Source organism: Schistocerca nitens, chromosome 2 (assembly GCF_023898315.1).
Source record: "Schistocerca nitens isolate TAMUIC-IGC-003100 chromosome 2, iqSchNite1.1, whole genome shotgun sequence".
NCBI classification, from domain to species: Eukaryota; Metazoa; Arthropoda; class Insecta; order Orthoptera; family Acrididae; genus Schistocerca; species Schistocerca nitens.
This window is the reverse complement of record NC_064615.1, coordinates 865,825,013-865,840,769: the sequence shown is the minus strand read 5'-3', so window position 1 is coordinate 865,840,769 and position 15,757 is coordinate 865,825,013. Positions and strand designations below refer to the sequence as shown.

At 42.5% G+C, this 15,757-nt stretch overlaps 1 protein-coding gene across 1 annotated transcript in view; it reads left to right on the top strand.

The window, feature by feature from the left end:
* Positions 1 to 15,757, top strand: part of LOC126237142 (GTPase-activating protein) — a 157,415-nt gene that overhangs the window by 78,019 nt on the left and 63,639 nt on the right. The window contains exon 12 of the mRNA XM_049946973.1: positions 2,896 to 3,057. Coding sequence (XP_049802930.1) covers positions 2,896 to 3,057 — 162 coding nt within the window. The remainder of the gene's footprint in view (positions 1 to 2,895; positions 3,058 to 15,757) is intronic.

The following is a 15,757-nucleotide window of genomic DNA, read 5'->3' as shown; positions in this document are numbered from 1 at the left end:
ATGAGATTCGTGCAAAGGATTGCCTTTTAGAGATGGGTGTGGCCGGTTTTAATGTTTCACGTCAAGGTTGGAGCAGATATCCACCTTGGCTCCTCCAGAGACCCACACTGATTTTAGATTTGGCAAATTTTAAGAAAGACAGTACATCAGATTTTACTTTCAAATCTTTGTTTTTTAACATTTTAGACAGGCATCATGATTTTACAGTAGTCTACACTGATGGATCCCAACAGGGAGATCTTCTTGGCTGCTCAGTCGTGTTCCCCGACAGTGTCATCAGGATTCGCCTTCCCCAGGAATACACTGTTTTTTCCGCAGAACTTCACGCGGTCCTGAAGGCATTGGAGCAGATATGGTTTACTCAGGGCAAACACTTCCTAATTTGCTCTGACTCACTGAGCGCATTACAGTCACTGCAGAACCTGTACCCAGCGGAGAAGTTGGAACAGCTGATTTACGACCAACTGTACATCCTCCAACGACAGGGCAAGCAAGTGTCTTTTTGCTGGGGGCCAGGGCATGTGGGCATACGGGGAAATGAACAAGCTGACAGAGCTGCCAAGGACGCCTGCAGGTTACCGGATGTGACACAATGTTCTATTCCTTTGCAAGGTGTCGTTTCTGTGCTGCGGCGGAAGTATATGCAATTGTGGGAGGAGGAATGGCTGGCGGTGAGGGAAAATAAGCTGCGGTTGGTGAAACCCACCATCCAGCCGTGGTGTTCCTCCTGCTGGTCACCTAGGCGTGACGAAGTGACCCTTACACGTCTTAGCATAGGGCACTGTCCTCTTATGCATGCCTTCTTACTACGGCGAGAGGAACCCCCTCTGTGTGATGCCTGTGGCGTACGAATCACTGTACGCCACATTTTAGTTGAGTGTGATTTATATCGTTTTGTCAGGGCGGAAGTTAATATTAGTGGAGATCTGCCCTCGATTTTAGCCGATGACGAGGTGTGTGTCAAGAAAGTTTTAAGGTACTGTGATGTTTCCGGGCTTCAGCCAAGAATTTTAGGTTGGAATTTTTAGTGTGTTGCCGAGTGGCTTACCACTGCTTTTTTATTCTTGTAATAGGCCAGTTCCAAACATGCGCTATGTCTTTCATTTTACCCCTTCCCCTCCGTTCTCTTGCAGTTCTCCTCATTATGTGCTGCTTTCCTCTATGCTACTGTTGACGTGCAAACTGCCAAACTGCCTCTGTAGACTTTCACCTATAATTTTAATCCTATTTCTGCACTTGCTGCATTTTAGTGACACTCGTCCGTTGTTGTTTCCGTTCGGGCGCTAAAGACTACACTGTTGAGCGCCCATAACACCATATCCATCCATCCATCCTGAACTCAATCCACCCGAAGACTCATTTTACAATGGAGGTGGAAGAGGATGGTTACCTTCCATTTCTAGATGTGTTGGTTAGGAGGAAGGATGATGGATCATTGGGACATGCAGTCTACAGGAAACATACTCACACCGACTTTTACTTACAGGCTAATAGTTGTCATCATCCAGATCAGCGTGAAGGGGTACTTCATACGTTGGTACACTGGGCACGCGTTTCTGACGCTGAGACTTTGCCAGCTGAGCTGTCCCATCTTGAAGTTACATTTCGTCAAAATGGTTATAGTTATAGACAGATTGAATGTGCGTTGCACTATCGACCAACTGTACATTGGGTGATTGATGATAATTGTGAGTCGACATCTAAGTCTACTGCCTTTTAGCGTTATGTAGGAAACACTTTCAACAAGATCGGTTGTATTTTACGGAAATACAATGTGAAATGTGTTTTCTGACCTCCGCCTAAAATTAGAGCGCTTTTGAGTTCTGTTAATGGATGATCTTTGTCTGCATAAGGTGGGTGTATATCACATTCCTTGTAGCTGCGGCATGGTTTATATTGGTGAAACTATCAGGACCATGGAGGACCAATGTACTGATCATAAACAACACACACGATTACAGCAATCTGCTATTGCCGAACACTGCTTGGATACTGGTCACCCCATGTTATATAACAACACCAAGATATTGGCATGCACGTCCAGCTATTGGGACAGTTTTATTAAGGGGGCAGTTGGGATTAAATTAGTGAGCAACCTCTTTAACAGGGATGGAGGTTTTTGTTTAAACTCTGTGGAATCCAGCTCTCTCCCTTGTCAAAACACAGGGGGACAGAGTCAATGGTACCTCACATGCGAGTTCGTAGTCTCAGTATCCATAGCTCTGACTTTGGTCATCTTTGGTGGCACTAGTGTTCAATGTGTGTTATCTTTCCTGCATCAGTCCGAGAAGTGGGGTTTTAAATTTGCATGTACATCGCCTGTCCGTTGCAGTTTGCCTTGAAAATGGCCGAAATATCGGCGGTCACTGAAAGTGTTACCTGGCTGAATTCCCGGAAGTTATTTGAAAGTTGTATACACCAGGAGAAACTCAGGTCTCACTCAGTACTGTTATTTTTGCTAATTTTGATGGTATTTTCATCATCACATCGAAGACCATTATACAGGACAAACTCAAGTTTAATGTTATACATAAACACAGACTTCAGAAGATTAGAAGTCAAGTTGGAGTTTAACATTTGATAATTATCAGTTACGAATACCAGTGAAAGTAAACTTCCATCCTCGGATTTATAACATTTTTATACAGAAAAATTACAAATTTTGCAGTATCTCATAAAAACTGCCGATTTCACCTTATTTTGCTAAAATCCACTAATTTTGCATTGTATTTCAGATTATCATTTTCACAAAATTTTCCTGTCCCTACTTATTACAGATTTGTCAAGATTCTTGAATATAAGTTGAAAAATTACTTATTTAACAATTTCTCTTAGAAATGTTATGTTGAAAGCAATAGTCAGCTTAATTATTGATTTTGTTCAAATTCTTTACAGGACTCCCAGACAAATAGAACTTTAACTCTTATTTCCAAAACAATACAAAGTCTAGGAAACCTTGTAAGTTCACGGTCTTCCCAGCAAACATTCAAAGAAGAATATATGGTTGCAATCCACCGAGAGTTTTATACAGAAAAACATATTGAAGCTGTGAGACAGGTACTTAAAGATATTAAAAATAAAATGTCCTGAGAGATTGCTCATTTGATAAGTATGTATGGTATTTCTTATTTTGTTATTGCATTGTATGTATCTGGGCTTGTGAGGGCAAGGAAAAGTGTTCTCACCTGATGTTGTGATATAATTCTGCTCAGTTGTCCACAACCCATGGTCTAGTGATTAGCATCACTGAACCGAGATCAGAGGTCACCAAACATTTTTCACAGTGGGCTGAATAACTGACAAAATAGCGAGTGCAGGCCACATCACCATTCTGTACAATAATTGCAAGACAGAATGACATGTCGGGAAAAAAAAATGGAAAAACTAAGATCTGCATTCCATCTGCACTAGTGAATGGCATGCAACCACCATATTTATTTATTAAAAAGCTATCAAAGAAGATGACAGCAGCAAAAAGGTTTTAGACCAAGTGTACACATATGTGAATCTCACAAACTAAGCAGAAAGAAAACATTAGAGATTTATGATACAGTTATTTGACTTTCAAGATATCGCCAGTGTTTGGATTGGTATTGCTGCATCCAATCCAAACACTGCTTTCAAATGTTCATCAATCAATCTCATTTGATGTGCTGATTTATGGAAATGTTTGCACACAAACGTTGATCCAAACACTGATGCCATAAGGCAGCAGATTTCTTCAGTTTTGGAAACTCAGCATCAGGTAAGCAGTGGTAAAATTCAATGAGTTTCTCTTCTCTGTCCTTCCCCTTCAGCAAGTCACTTATCTGCATATCAGTGAGCTCCAACTGAAGTTCAACTGTCACATCGTCAGTGTTACAATTGAATGGATACTAGGATAGAATGACATCACACTCAGTTCTGTTAAGAGCTGGCAGTCTCTCCAAAAAAATCAATCTTCAAGTCAATATTAATTTTTTCAGAAAATAGAGGTTGACTTCTTTGGGGATTATAGCACAAAGCTCTTTAAAATAATGAAAATGAGAAAACTTTTCCCAGTTGTGCTTCATATAATCACAGATTCGTCTGATATCTTTTGATGATTCTGTAAAGATTATGCAGGTTGTGTACAACCTGGGAAAGCGGAACTCCAGGAATTTTTCATTGCTTTAGTTTTTAGTCAATTTTGTTTAGTTTTTACTAGTAAGAACTGATACTTGAACCCACTACTGCAGAATAACACTACAGCAATGAAATATAAACAAACAAAAGACTTACACTGAAATAAAACTTTAGTTGCAAAGAAAATGCACTATTTACAGCAAAACACAGTACACACACAAGCGTCTGCTGACAGCAAAATGTGTCAAAGATGATGGAATACTTTGTAACAGCAAACTGCTTTCGATGTGTCTTTCTCGTGGGCCTCATTTCAATGAGTGTGATGTCAGAACTGCTTACATTTCCAACAGGTCGTAGGAAAATATTGTGAATGGTGGTTTGAGAAGGGTTACTTTCAAAGTAAATTTCCTTTTACACAAGATGAATTTCGTTATGTATGAGAATGTTCCATGAATTCATAGATTAAGGAGTGTTAGACTTACTTAACATTGAGGACCAGATACTTGAAAAATTTCGGGCCCAAAATACCAGTCATTTGTGCCATTACTTAAAATTTTGCTTGGACATTTGTGTTTGGTACAACTTAGAGGATAACACACACTAAAAAAGACCAAGTTTCATGGTTAGTTTGTCTTACTTATTTTAGTTCTTTCATACATTACAAATGCAATAACAATAGCAAAAAGCATAATTATTCTTCCCTTGGAAAAGTAAGTGCTTGATGGAACATGTATTCTGCCAGGTAACCTACAGAAGGTTCGGTGCACACCAGTGAAATTTATAATTGTGCTCATCAGAAATGTTCAGGTGCTGCAATTTAATCTGTGCTCTTAGGATCCTGTCTAATCACACCCTTGGAAAAAGACAGCAAAATCATTTTGACAGTCAATTTTATGTGTGAAAGCTTAGCTTGTCTTGTAGCTACATGTATGCATATTTTTTGAACCATTAAGTTTGGTGAAGTGGAGTCTCTTAGTAAGATGCAGTCGGGCTCCCTGTTGATCAAAGCTGCTTCTGCCATCCAATCCGCAGCTCTTCGTGCCTGTGATAGTCTTGGCATGTCCCAGTGTCTATTATGCCTGGTCCAGGGAGTGATTTTTCATAGGGACCTCATCCTGCAAACAGATGAGGTACTCCGGGCTAATCGTGTGCAGAAGGGTTGCAAAGACAACTGCACCAATACTGGCGCCTTCATTCTGGCTTTCGAGGGGTTTCCCTCCCAGAGGTCAAGGTTATGTGCTACAAATATGAGATGTGACGTGAAGCCATATGTCCCTCAACCTATACGGTGCTTTCAGTGCTTGCGTTTTGGGCATATGTCCTCCCGCTGTACAGTGGTTACTGTGGACACACACTCCATGAGGGAAGCCCCTGTGTTCTGCCACATTAATTGTGCTGACTACCACTCCCCCACGCACCGGATTGCCTGGCTTGCAAGACAGAAAAGAAGATCCAAGTTCGTGGATCACATGTCTTATGCTGTGACTCGCCAAAAGTATGAGAGAATTCATACAGTGTTACTATCTTCAACTTTTGCATCCGTTGCTCCCAGGATCCCTCTCCCCAGCATCTCTCAGGCTGGCAGACTGGTTGCCCGCTCTCTTTCGGTTCCAGATCTTGCAGACTCCTGTACTCCCTCTGTGCCCTAGCCCCCCTCCACATCTGAAAGAGGAGAAGAAGAAATATAAATCCCATGACAAAGCACCCCCCCCCCCTCCCATGCCCCCCCAGAGGTGCCATCTCCCACCTTGCAACCTGAGTCTGTCATCTTATTTATGGATGTCACCCCATCCTTGTCAGTGGCGACTATTGACTGATGACATGACCTCCTTTTGGCTTCTTTACGCCTAACCTGGACTCTCGCCACATGATCATCCAGTGCAGTTGCAACAGATACTATTGGCACCATCGAGAAATGCAACGTCTAGTCTCCTTCTATTCTACGTTCTCTCTTGTTCTTCAAGAAACCTATTTCTGTGATAATCACTCTCCAATGTTTTATGGTTATTGGGCATTCTGTCGGGACAGTGCTGGCCCTGGGTTAGCATCTGGTGGGTTCTGCACTTTGGTTCGCTCTTATGTCATTAGTGACCAACTTTGAAGCAATAGTGGTTTGAGTGTAGACGACTCTGGCAATCACCATTTAGATTGTCTACCTCCCTCCAGGTAGGCCACTTACTTGCGTTGCACTGTCTCCTTATGGACTTCAGTGTCCACCATCCACTGTGGGGGAGTGTCACTTTAATGGGTAAGGGTCTCCTAATTGACCAACTTATCACGGACCTCGATTTGTCTCCCCTCAGTGATGGTTCCCCTACCCACTTCAGTGCAGCTCATGGCACCTAATCTGCTATCGATCTCATGATCTCCTCCCCTGCCCTCGTGGCTTCCCTACATTTGTCATCCCATGATGACCTTTGTGACAGTGAACACTTTCCAGTGATTTTATCAGGCGGCAGACAGGCCACCACATTGGGCATTCCGCAGGGCCAGTTGACCTTTATATACGTCTGCTGTGCACCACCTTCTCGAATTCCATTGACGTAGTCATGCAAGGTGTCTCTGCCACTATTCTTCATGCTTCTGGCACTGCTGTCCCCCCATCCACAGATCCCCCTCATCGTCGACCAGTACCATGGTGGACCAAGGATGATGCATTCGCTGTCCAGGACTGCCGACGGGCCGTGCAGTGATTTAAGTGACAACCTTCACAGACCAACCTCCTCGCTTTTAAGCGTCTCTGTGCTAAGGCTCATTACCTCATTAATCAGAGTAAAAAGGAATGCTGGGAGTGCTATATTTCCTTCCTCCCTGGGGACATATGCCTCTTCATCACAGGTTTAGGTTAAGCTCCGTATCCTTCTGGGCCACCAGCGATGGTCAACTGTCCATGATCTTCACTTCCAAGGTGCTCTGTACACTGATCCATTGGTCTTCGCAAAACACCTTACGATACGCTTTGCAACGGCATCAGCACCCACTGTCTATCCTATTACCTTTCTCTTGCAGAAACACAGAGTTGAACAGACCTCCCTCTGTTCCATCCCACACCATGCTGAGCCCTATGACAAACCCTTCACCAAATGGGAATTCTTGCAGGCTCTTACCTCTTCGTGAGACATGGCCCCAGGCCTGGGCTCCATCCACAACCATATGATCCAACATTTGGACGTTCCCCAGAGGGAACATCTCCTCAGGGTCATCAACCACATTTGGCTCATGGGTGCTTTTCTGTCAAAATGGCGAGAAAGTATTGTTATCCCCTTCTTTAAGCCTCGGAAGAACCCAGCATATCTAGACAGCTGCCGCCCAACTAGTCTGACGAATGTACTTCTTAAACTGCTCGAGAGAATGTTCAGATTCAGATTATGTTGGGTACTCGAATCTCAGGGCCTTTTGTCCCCATATCAGTGTGGCTTCTGGACAGGACAATCCTCCAATTGACCATTTACTCCAATTAGAATCAGCCAGCCATCAGGCTGTTACTCACTGCCGGCATCTTTGCACAGTCTTCTTTGACCTGCTGAAGGCATGCGACATGGCTTGGCGCCATCACATTTTAGTTACCCTCCGTCCACTTCCTATTTTTATCCACGAGTTTTTATCTCACTGGCCCTTCCGGTTTCAAGTTGGCACTTCGCTCAGCACCCCTCAGATTCAGAACAGTATCCCACAGGGTTCTGTGCTAAGTGTCACACTCTTCCTCATTGCCTTCGATTTGCTTGTGACCTCTGTTGGGCCTCTGGTTACCCTGGCATTGTATGTCGACGATTTTTGCATCTGGTGTAGCTCCCACTCGGTAGCGTCTGCTGAGTGCCAGCTCCAAGGCGCCATCCGATGGGCCGCTGTGTGGACCACATCTACATCTACATTTATACTCCACAAGCCACACAACGGTGTGTGGTGGAGGGCACTTTACGTGCCACTGTCATTACCTCCCTTTCCTGTTCCAGTCGCATATGGTTCGCAGGAAGAACGACTGCCGGAAACCCTCCGCGCGCGCTCAAATCTCTCTAATTTTACATTCGTGATCTCCTCGGGAGTTATAAGTAGGGGGAAGCCATATATTCGATGCCTCATCCAGAAACGCACCCCCTCAAAACCTGGACAGCAAGCTACACCGCGATGCAGAGTGCCTCTCTTGCAGAGTCTGCCACTTGAGTTTGCTAAACATCTCCATAACGCTGTCACGCTTACCAAATAACCCTGTGACGAAACGCGCCGTCTTCTTTGGATCTTCTTTATCAACCCGGCCTGGTACGCATCCCAAACTGATGAGCAATACTCAAGTATAGGCTGAACAAGTGTTTTGTAAGCCACCTCCTTTGTTGATGAACTACATTTTCTAAGGACTCTCCCAATGAATCTCAACCTGGCACCCGCCTTACAAACAATTAATTTTATATGATCATTCCACTTCAAATCGTTCCGTACGCATACTCCCAGATATTTTACAGAAGTAACTGCTACCAGTGTTTGTTCCACTATCATATAATCGTACAATAAAGGATCCTTCTTTCTATGTATTCGCAATACATTACATTTGTCTATGTTAAGGGTCAGTGGCTACTCCCTGCACCAAGTGCATATCCGCTGCAGATCTTCCTGCATTTTGCTGCAATTTTCTAATGCTGCAACTCCTCTGTATACTACAGCATCATCCACGAAGAGCCGCATGGAACTTTCGACACTATCTACTAGGTCATTTATATATATTGTGAAAAGCAATGGTCCCATAATACTCCCCTGTGGCACGCCAGAGGTTACTTTAACGTCTGTAGACGTATCTCCATTGAGAACAACATGCTGTGTTCTGTTTGCTAAAAACTCTTCAATCCAGCCACACAGCTGGTCCGATATTCCGTAGGCTCTTACTTTGTTTATCAGGCGACAGTAAGGAACTGTATTGAATGCCTTCCGGAAGTCAAGGAAAATGGCATCTACCTGGGAGCCTGTATCTAATGTTTTCTGGGTCTCATGAACAAATAAAGTGAGTTGGCTCTCACACGATCACTGTTTCCGAATCCATGTTGATTCCTACAGAGTAGCTTCTGGGTTTCCAGAAATGACACGATGCACGAGCAAAAACATGTTCTAAAATTCTACAACATATCGATGTCAGAGATATAGGCCTATAGTTTTGCGCATCTGCTCGACGACTCTTCTTGAAAACTGGGACTACCTGTATTTTTTTCCAATAATTTGGAACCTTCCGTTCCTCTAGAGACTTGCGGTACACAGCTGTTAGAAGGGGGGCAAGTTCTTTCGCATATTCTGTGTAGAATCGAATTGGTATCCTGTCAGGTCCAGTGGACTTTCCTCTGTTGAGTGATTTCAGTTGCTTTTCTATTCCTTGGACACTTATTTCGATGTCAGCCATTTTTTCGTTCGTGCGAGGATTTAGAGAAGGAACCTCCCAAGGCTTCAAGTTCTCTCCCCTCAAAATGCGGATTATACATTTTTGTCCTCAACCCACAGTACACCCCAATCCAGAACTTTTAGTTGAGCAGTTCCTCTATGTTGTAGCACAGTCCCGTTTCTTGGGCCTTATTTTTGATAACAAGCTGACATGACTGCCCCACATTCGCCAACTAAAGACTACATATATGTGGAAGCTTAATGCTCTCCACCTCCTGGCCAACAGATCTTGGAGGGGGGGGGGGGGCGGACTGTTTCACTCTTCTCCACCATTACCATGCTCTGGTCTTGTCCAGACTAGATTATGGTAGCCAGCTTTAAGGCTCAGAAGCTCCTTCCACCTTGAAACTGCTTGTCCCTGTTCACCAGTGAGTGGTGTGTCTGGCTATTGGTGCCTTTCGCAGTAGTCCCATCTCCTCACAGAAGCAGGCATTCCCCCTCTACATATACGACAGAACCAACTCCTGGTTTCTTATGCATTTGCAATTTCCCTGATTATCCCATGTACCCTGTGCTCTTTGTCAGAGAGGGATGTGTCCCTCCTAACACCCGCCCACAGGTGGGATTGCCGGTTGAGATGCACCTAACTTCCCTCTGTCGGTATCTCCATTTCCACTCACTGGAATGCACCCTGTGTCTTTCCTCCCATAGCCCCCTTGGATGTTGCCTAGACAACGAATTAGGACCAGTATATTCCAGGGTCCTAAGATCTCTGTTGCTCCTATGGTTTTCTGGCATCTTGTATGTGCGATCCTCACAGAGTTCCAGGGTGTCACCATATTTTACACTGATGGTTCAAGGCCATTGATAAGGCGGAATATGCTTTCACGTCATCTACTAGCTTAGAACACCATTTATTGCTGGGATCATGTAGTGTGTTCACAGCAGAGCTTCTAGCCATTCACAGATCCCTCCTTTTTGTTTCCCAGGCCTCCCTCCACAGTGTTTTAATTTGTTCAGGCTCAATGAGCAGCCTGAAGGCTATCGACCAATGCAACTCTCATCACCCTTTGGTCTCTGCTATCCATGACCTTCCCTCTGCCCTTGGGTGTACTACCTGTTCAGTTGTCTTTCTCTGGGCCCGAAGTCGTGGGCTTCCCAGGGAATGAACTGGCTGACCGTTTGGCTAGAGAAGCAGATACTTACCCCATTTCCTGTCATGATTCCAGCTGTGGATATGCGAATCTATGTCAAATCTCTCTCTGCCCAAAAATGGAATGACATCTGGTGCACTACTGCTCGTAGTAATAAACTCTGCACTATCAAGGAGTCTACTGCAGTTTGGCGCTCTTCCTTCCATTCCTCTCAGAAGGAGTCCACTGTCTTATGCTGTCTACACATTGGTCATACCAGGCTCACCCATTGTTTCCTCCTATGTAATGATCCACCCCTTCAATGTGGTTGTTTCATATGACAGTATCCCACATATTGGTGGATTTCCCTGTCTTTTGGCCCCTTGTGCTAAGTATTGTCTTCCCAACTCCTTACATTTAATATTAGCAGATGATTCACGGATGGTTGAACTGGTCCTCAGTTTCCTCCATGAAAGTAGTTTTTATTTCCAGGTATAAGATTCTACTTTAGCCTTGGAGCAGGGACAGGTTGGTTGTAGTTGGGACCTCTTTTCCAATTTTCTCGGTCTGTGACTCCATGACTGCCCCTTTTTCCAGTTTTTGGATTTGGTGTCACCTTTTATGCCTTTTGCTGTGTGTCTTTAATGTTTGTTATTTTATAATTGGCTCCCCTGACTGGACCCATCCACTTTTAGTAGACCCTCTTTCTTCTGTGACTAACTTCAGAATTGCAGGACTGGTGACCGTGCCGTTTGGTCCCATAACCACTCTCAATTAATCAATCATTAACTTTTCTTATTTTTGTGTCTGCACAAAATAACCATGATGCTGCTATTGGCTGACTAGATCACTTGTGCCTATACTCTGAATGTTTTTTGTCATTGGCTAACGAGATTGCATAACATGAACAACAATTGAGGGACAAAAGCATGTTGTAATCTAGATTTCAGTGCTATATTTGGTGGAATTGGCGTTCATACTTTTGTAATACAAAAATATGTTGCCGACCGGAGTGGCCGAGCTGTTCTACGCGCTTCAGTCTGGAACCGTGCGACCACTACGGTCGCAGGTTAGAATCCTGCCTCGGGCATGGATGTGTGTGATGTCCTTAGGTTAGTTAGGTGTACGTAGTTCTAAGTTCTAGGGGGCTGATGACCTCAGCAGTTAAGTCCCATAGTGCTCAGAGCCATTTGATCCATTTGAACAAAACATATTGTTTTTTACTGGGTTGTGGTTCCTAAATTGCTGGGGAGCTCTGTGCCGGTGTATAAAACATCCACTGCTCAAAGGATTGATGAGTTTTACAGCTTTAAGGGAAAGTATATTGTTACTTATGTTACTTACCACAGAAAAAAATTACTTTCACGCAAGAAAAAGTGAATTTTCCCCTGGGAAAAAGTGTATTTGCAATCAAGAAAAAGTGTATTTTTAACTGGAAAATCCAGGAAAATTTGTTTCTTCTTTTCCCTGCGTATACACCATGTCACAGGTAAGGTTATAATTTCGCTAATGTTTCAAATTCAGTTCATTTGTATGGGATGTTATGTCAACCAAAAATTACAACTTTGAGAGCCAGATAGGATCAGACAGCTGTGACCAGCTCTGTATTCAGTGAGAAAAATATCTATTTCATTTGGGAACTTGTAAAAACGAAACAGGACTTTATTGCATCTGGGCCAGTTGACTGCTGTGTGATATGGCGAGTCGCAGAATCTAGAATAAATTTCATCTAGAATAGCCTGGAAGTGATGGAGTGTGCATGTGCTAATGAAGTTCACAGCAGAAAAGATTTGTTTCAGTGCACAAGAAATATTTTAGACTCTCCCACAGAGAACTGATATGTGATGCAGTGTGTGAACAAAGTGCCCAGAATTTGCAAATCTTTCAAATGAGTCTGTTCATTTAACATGGTAAATTTAAGGCACATAGCAGCCAGGAGGTCACTGCGCATATGAGATTGTCCTAGTGTTCTAAACGTAATACTTAGATTTTAATTTCATAACAATGTCTTGTGTTTGATACATTTTATCAAGCATCACGTACCATCTGATAACAGATATATTACGGTATGGCTTCAGTTACAACTGATGATACAAAGGAACACCATATTTACAATTAATGTTCATACATATGATCTGATGTTAACATAAACTCAATCTAACAGTACTAACAACAGTTCTGTTTGAATCTGACATATAGAATGAATCTGACATATAGAATGAATCTTCTTCTTTTCTTGTCTGACATAAGCACCAGTGTTATGGCACACCCATTCTCTTAGTTGCATGCCCCTCTTCTCTGAGCCAAGATACTGTGATTTCCCTAAATCATTAAGGCAAATGCTGGGATACTTCCTTCGAAAAGGACACGGCTGCTTTCGTTCTCCATCCTTTCCTGATTTAAGCTTGTGATCTGTCTCTAATGACCTCGTTGTTGGCTGGACATTAAACACTAATCTCCTCCTCCTCCTCCTCCTGCCAGTAAGTTTTCCCCAATACAAGACATAGAGTACACACTCGACACAGCGGTGCATAAAAGCCCAATGCTTGCATCACCTTGGCAATGAAGTATCTCATATGTTGGGCACTGTAATCTGACCACAGTCAGATTGCTGTCATCATGAATCGTGCTCATCCTGCATTCCGTTGTTATGCCAAGGGACTGTACAAGAAAACATTCAAGTTCACTTGCTCATCTTTATCTGTGTTCCCAACGAAACCTTACTTGGAAATTGAAGTCACTGATCTTTGCTATATGGGCTATGAGAGACCTCTCCTGCTGCTGGATCTGTGAATATAGCAGGGTTCAGTGACAGTATTTAGCATAGTTTTAATGTGCAAATAGGTAGGATTACAATGTTTCAAACGATTCAGATTCCATAGTAGTATTCTTATTGTAAGCCATTTTCTATTAAAACCAAGTGCGTGTTTTCACGTAACAGCATTTTCTTTCCCACATTCAGTTTTAACAAAAAATCATGTACATCACTAATCGTCTACATCTACATGTCTATCTACATCTACATGGATACTCTGCAAATCACATTTAAATGTCTGGCAGAGGGTACATCGAACCACCTTCACTATTATCTATTATTCCAATATCGTATAGCGTGCAGAAAGAATGAACACCTATATCTTTCCGTACAAGCTCTGATTTCTCTTATTTTATCATGGTGATCGTTCTTCCCTATGTAGGTCGGTGTCAACAAAATATAAATCCTGTATCATTTCTGTGACACTCTCTCCCATATTTCGTGCGATAATACAAAACGTGCTGCCTTTCTTTGAACTTTTTCGATGTACTCCATCAGTCCTATCTGGTAAGGATTCCACACCGCACAGCAGTATGCTAAAAGAGGACGGACAAGCGTAGTGTAGGCAGTCTCCTTAGTAGGTCTGTTACATTTTCTAAGTGTCCTGCCAATAAAAAGCAGTTTTTGGTTAGCATTCCCCACAACCATTCAGAAGGAACAATAATAATGTAAGGCCAAGAAAAAAGTGCCAGATTAAAAAAGGTGAGACACAGAGATGAAGTCTTTCACCCCTACTGTTCAGTCTATACATCAAAGAATCAATGATGGAAGTGAAAGAAAGGGTGAGGAGTGAGGTTATCAATGATAAGATTCGCTGATGACAGTGGTATCCTCAGTAAAGGAGAAGTAAAAATTACAGAATATGTTGAATGCAATGAACATTATAATGAGCACAGAATATAGATTTAGTGTAAACTGAAGAAAGATGGAAGTAATGAGAAGTAACAGAAATGAAAATAGTGAGAAGCTTAACATTAAAATTCATGATCATGAAGTAGACAAGTTTGAGGAATTCTGTTACATTGGAAGCAAAATAACCCATGATGGACAAAGCAAGGAGGACATAAAAAGCATATTAGCACAGGCAAAGAGGGCATTCCTGACCAATAAAAGTCTGTTAGTATCAGACATCAGCCTTAATCTGAGGGAGAAATTTCTGAGAATGTGCATTTGGAGCACAGTATTTCATGATAGTGAATCATGGACAGTGGGAAAACCAGAAAAGAAGAGAATCAAAGCATTTGAGACATGATTGTACAGAAGAATGTTGAAAATTACGTGAACTGATAAAATACGGCATGAGGAAGGTCTCCACAGAATCGGCAAAGAAAGGAACATATGGAAAACAGTGACAAGAAGGAGGGACAAGATGATAGGACATTGGTGAATAACTTCCATGATGCTATAGGGAGTTGTTGAGGGTAAAACTTGTAAAGGGAGACAGATATTAGAATATATCCATCAAATAAAGAGTTGTTGTTGTGGTCTTCAGTCCTGAGACTGGTTTGATGCAGCTCTCCATGCTACTCTATCCTGTGCAAGCTTCTTCATCTCCCAGTACCTACTGCAGCCTACATCCTTCTGAATCTGCTTAGTGTATTCATCTCTTGGTCTCCCTCTACGATTTTTACCCTCCACGCTGCCCTCCAATACTAAATTGGTGATTCCTTGATGTCTCAGAACATGTCCTACCAACCGCTCCCTTCTTCTAGTCAAATTGTGCCACAAGCTCCTCTTCTCCCCAATTCTATTCAATACCTCCTCATTAGTTATGCGATCTACCCATTTAATCTTCAGCATTCTTCTGTAGCACCACATTTCGAATGCTTCTATTCTCTTCTTGTCTAAACTATGTATCGTCCACGTTTCATTTCCATACATGGCAACACTCCATTCAAATACTGACATTTAAATCTGTACTCGATGTTAACAAATTTTTCTTCTACAGAAACGCTTTCCTTGCCATTGCCAGTCTACATTTTATATCCTCTCTACTTCGACCATCATCAGTTATTTTGCTCCGCAAATAGCAAAACTCCTTTACTACTTTAAGTGTCTCGTTTCCTAATCTAATTCCCTCAGTACCAAGTGCTAATTTGAGATGAAGAGGTTGGCATAGGAGAGGAATTTGTGATGGCCACATCAAATCAGTCAGAAGACAGATGGTACAAGAAGGCGGTATTCAAGATCATATTTATCTGTTTTAGAGCTGACTGCAAATGAAAACACCGAGGCATTAATAATTAACCATTTTTCCCATATTTTTAACAGGTGTCATGGAGGACAATCTTATGTGTGAACAACCTGAGAGAGCTGATAATTTTATTTAATTTGTTGTTAATATATG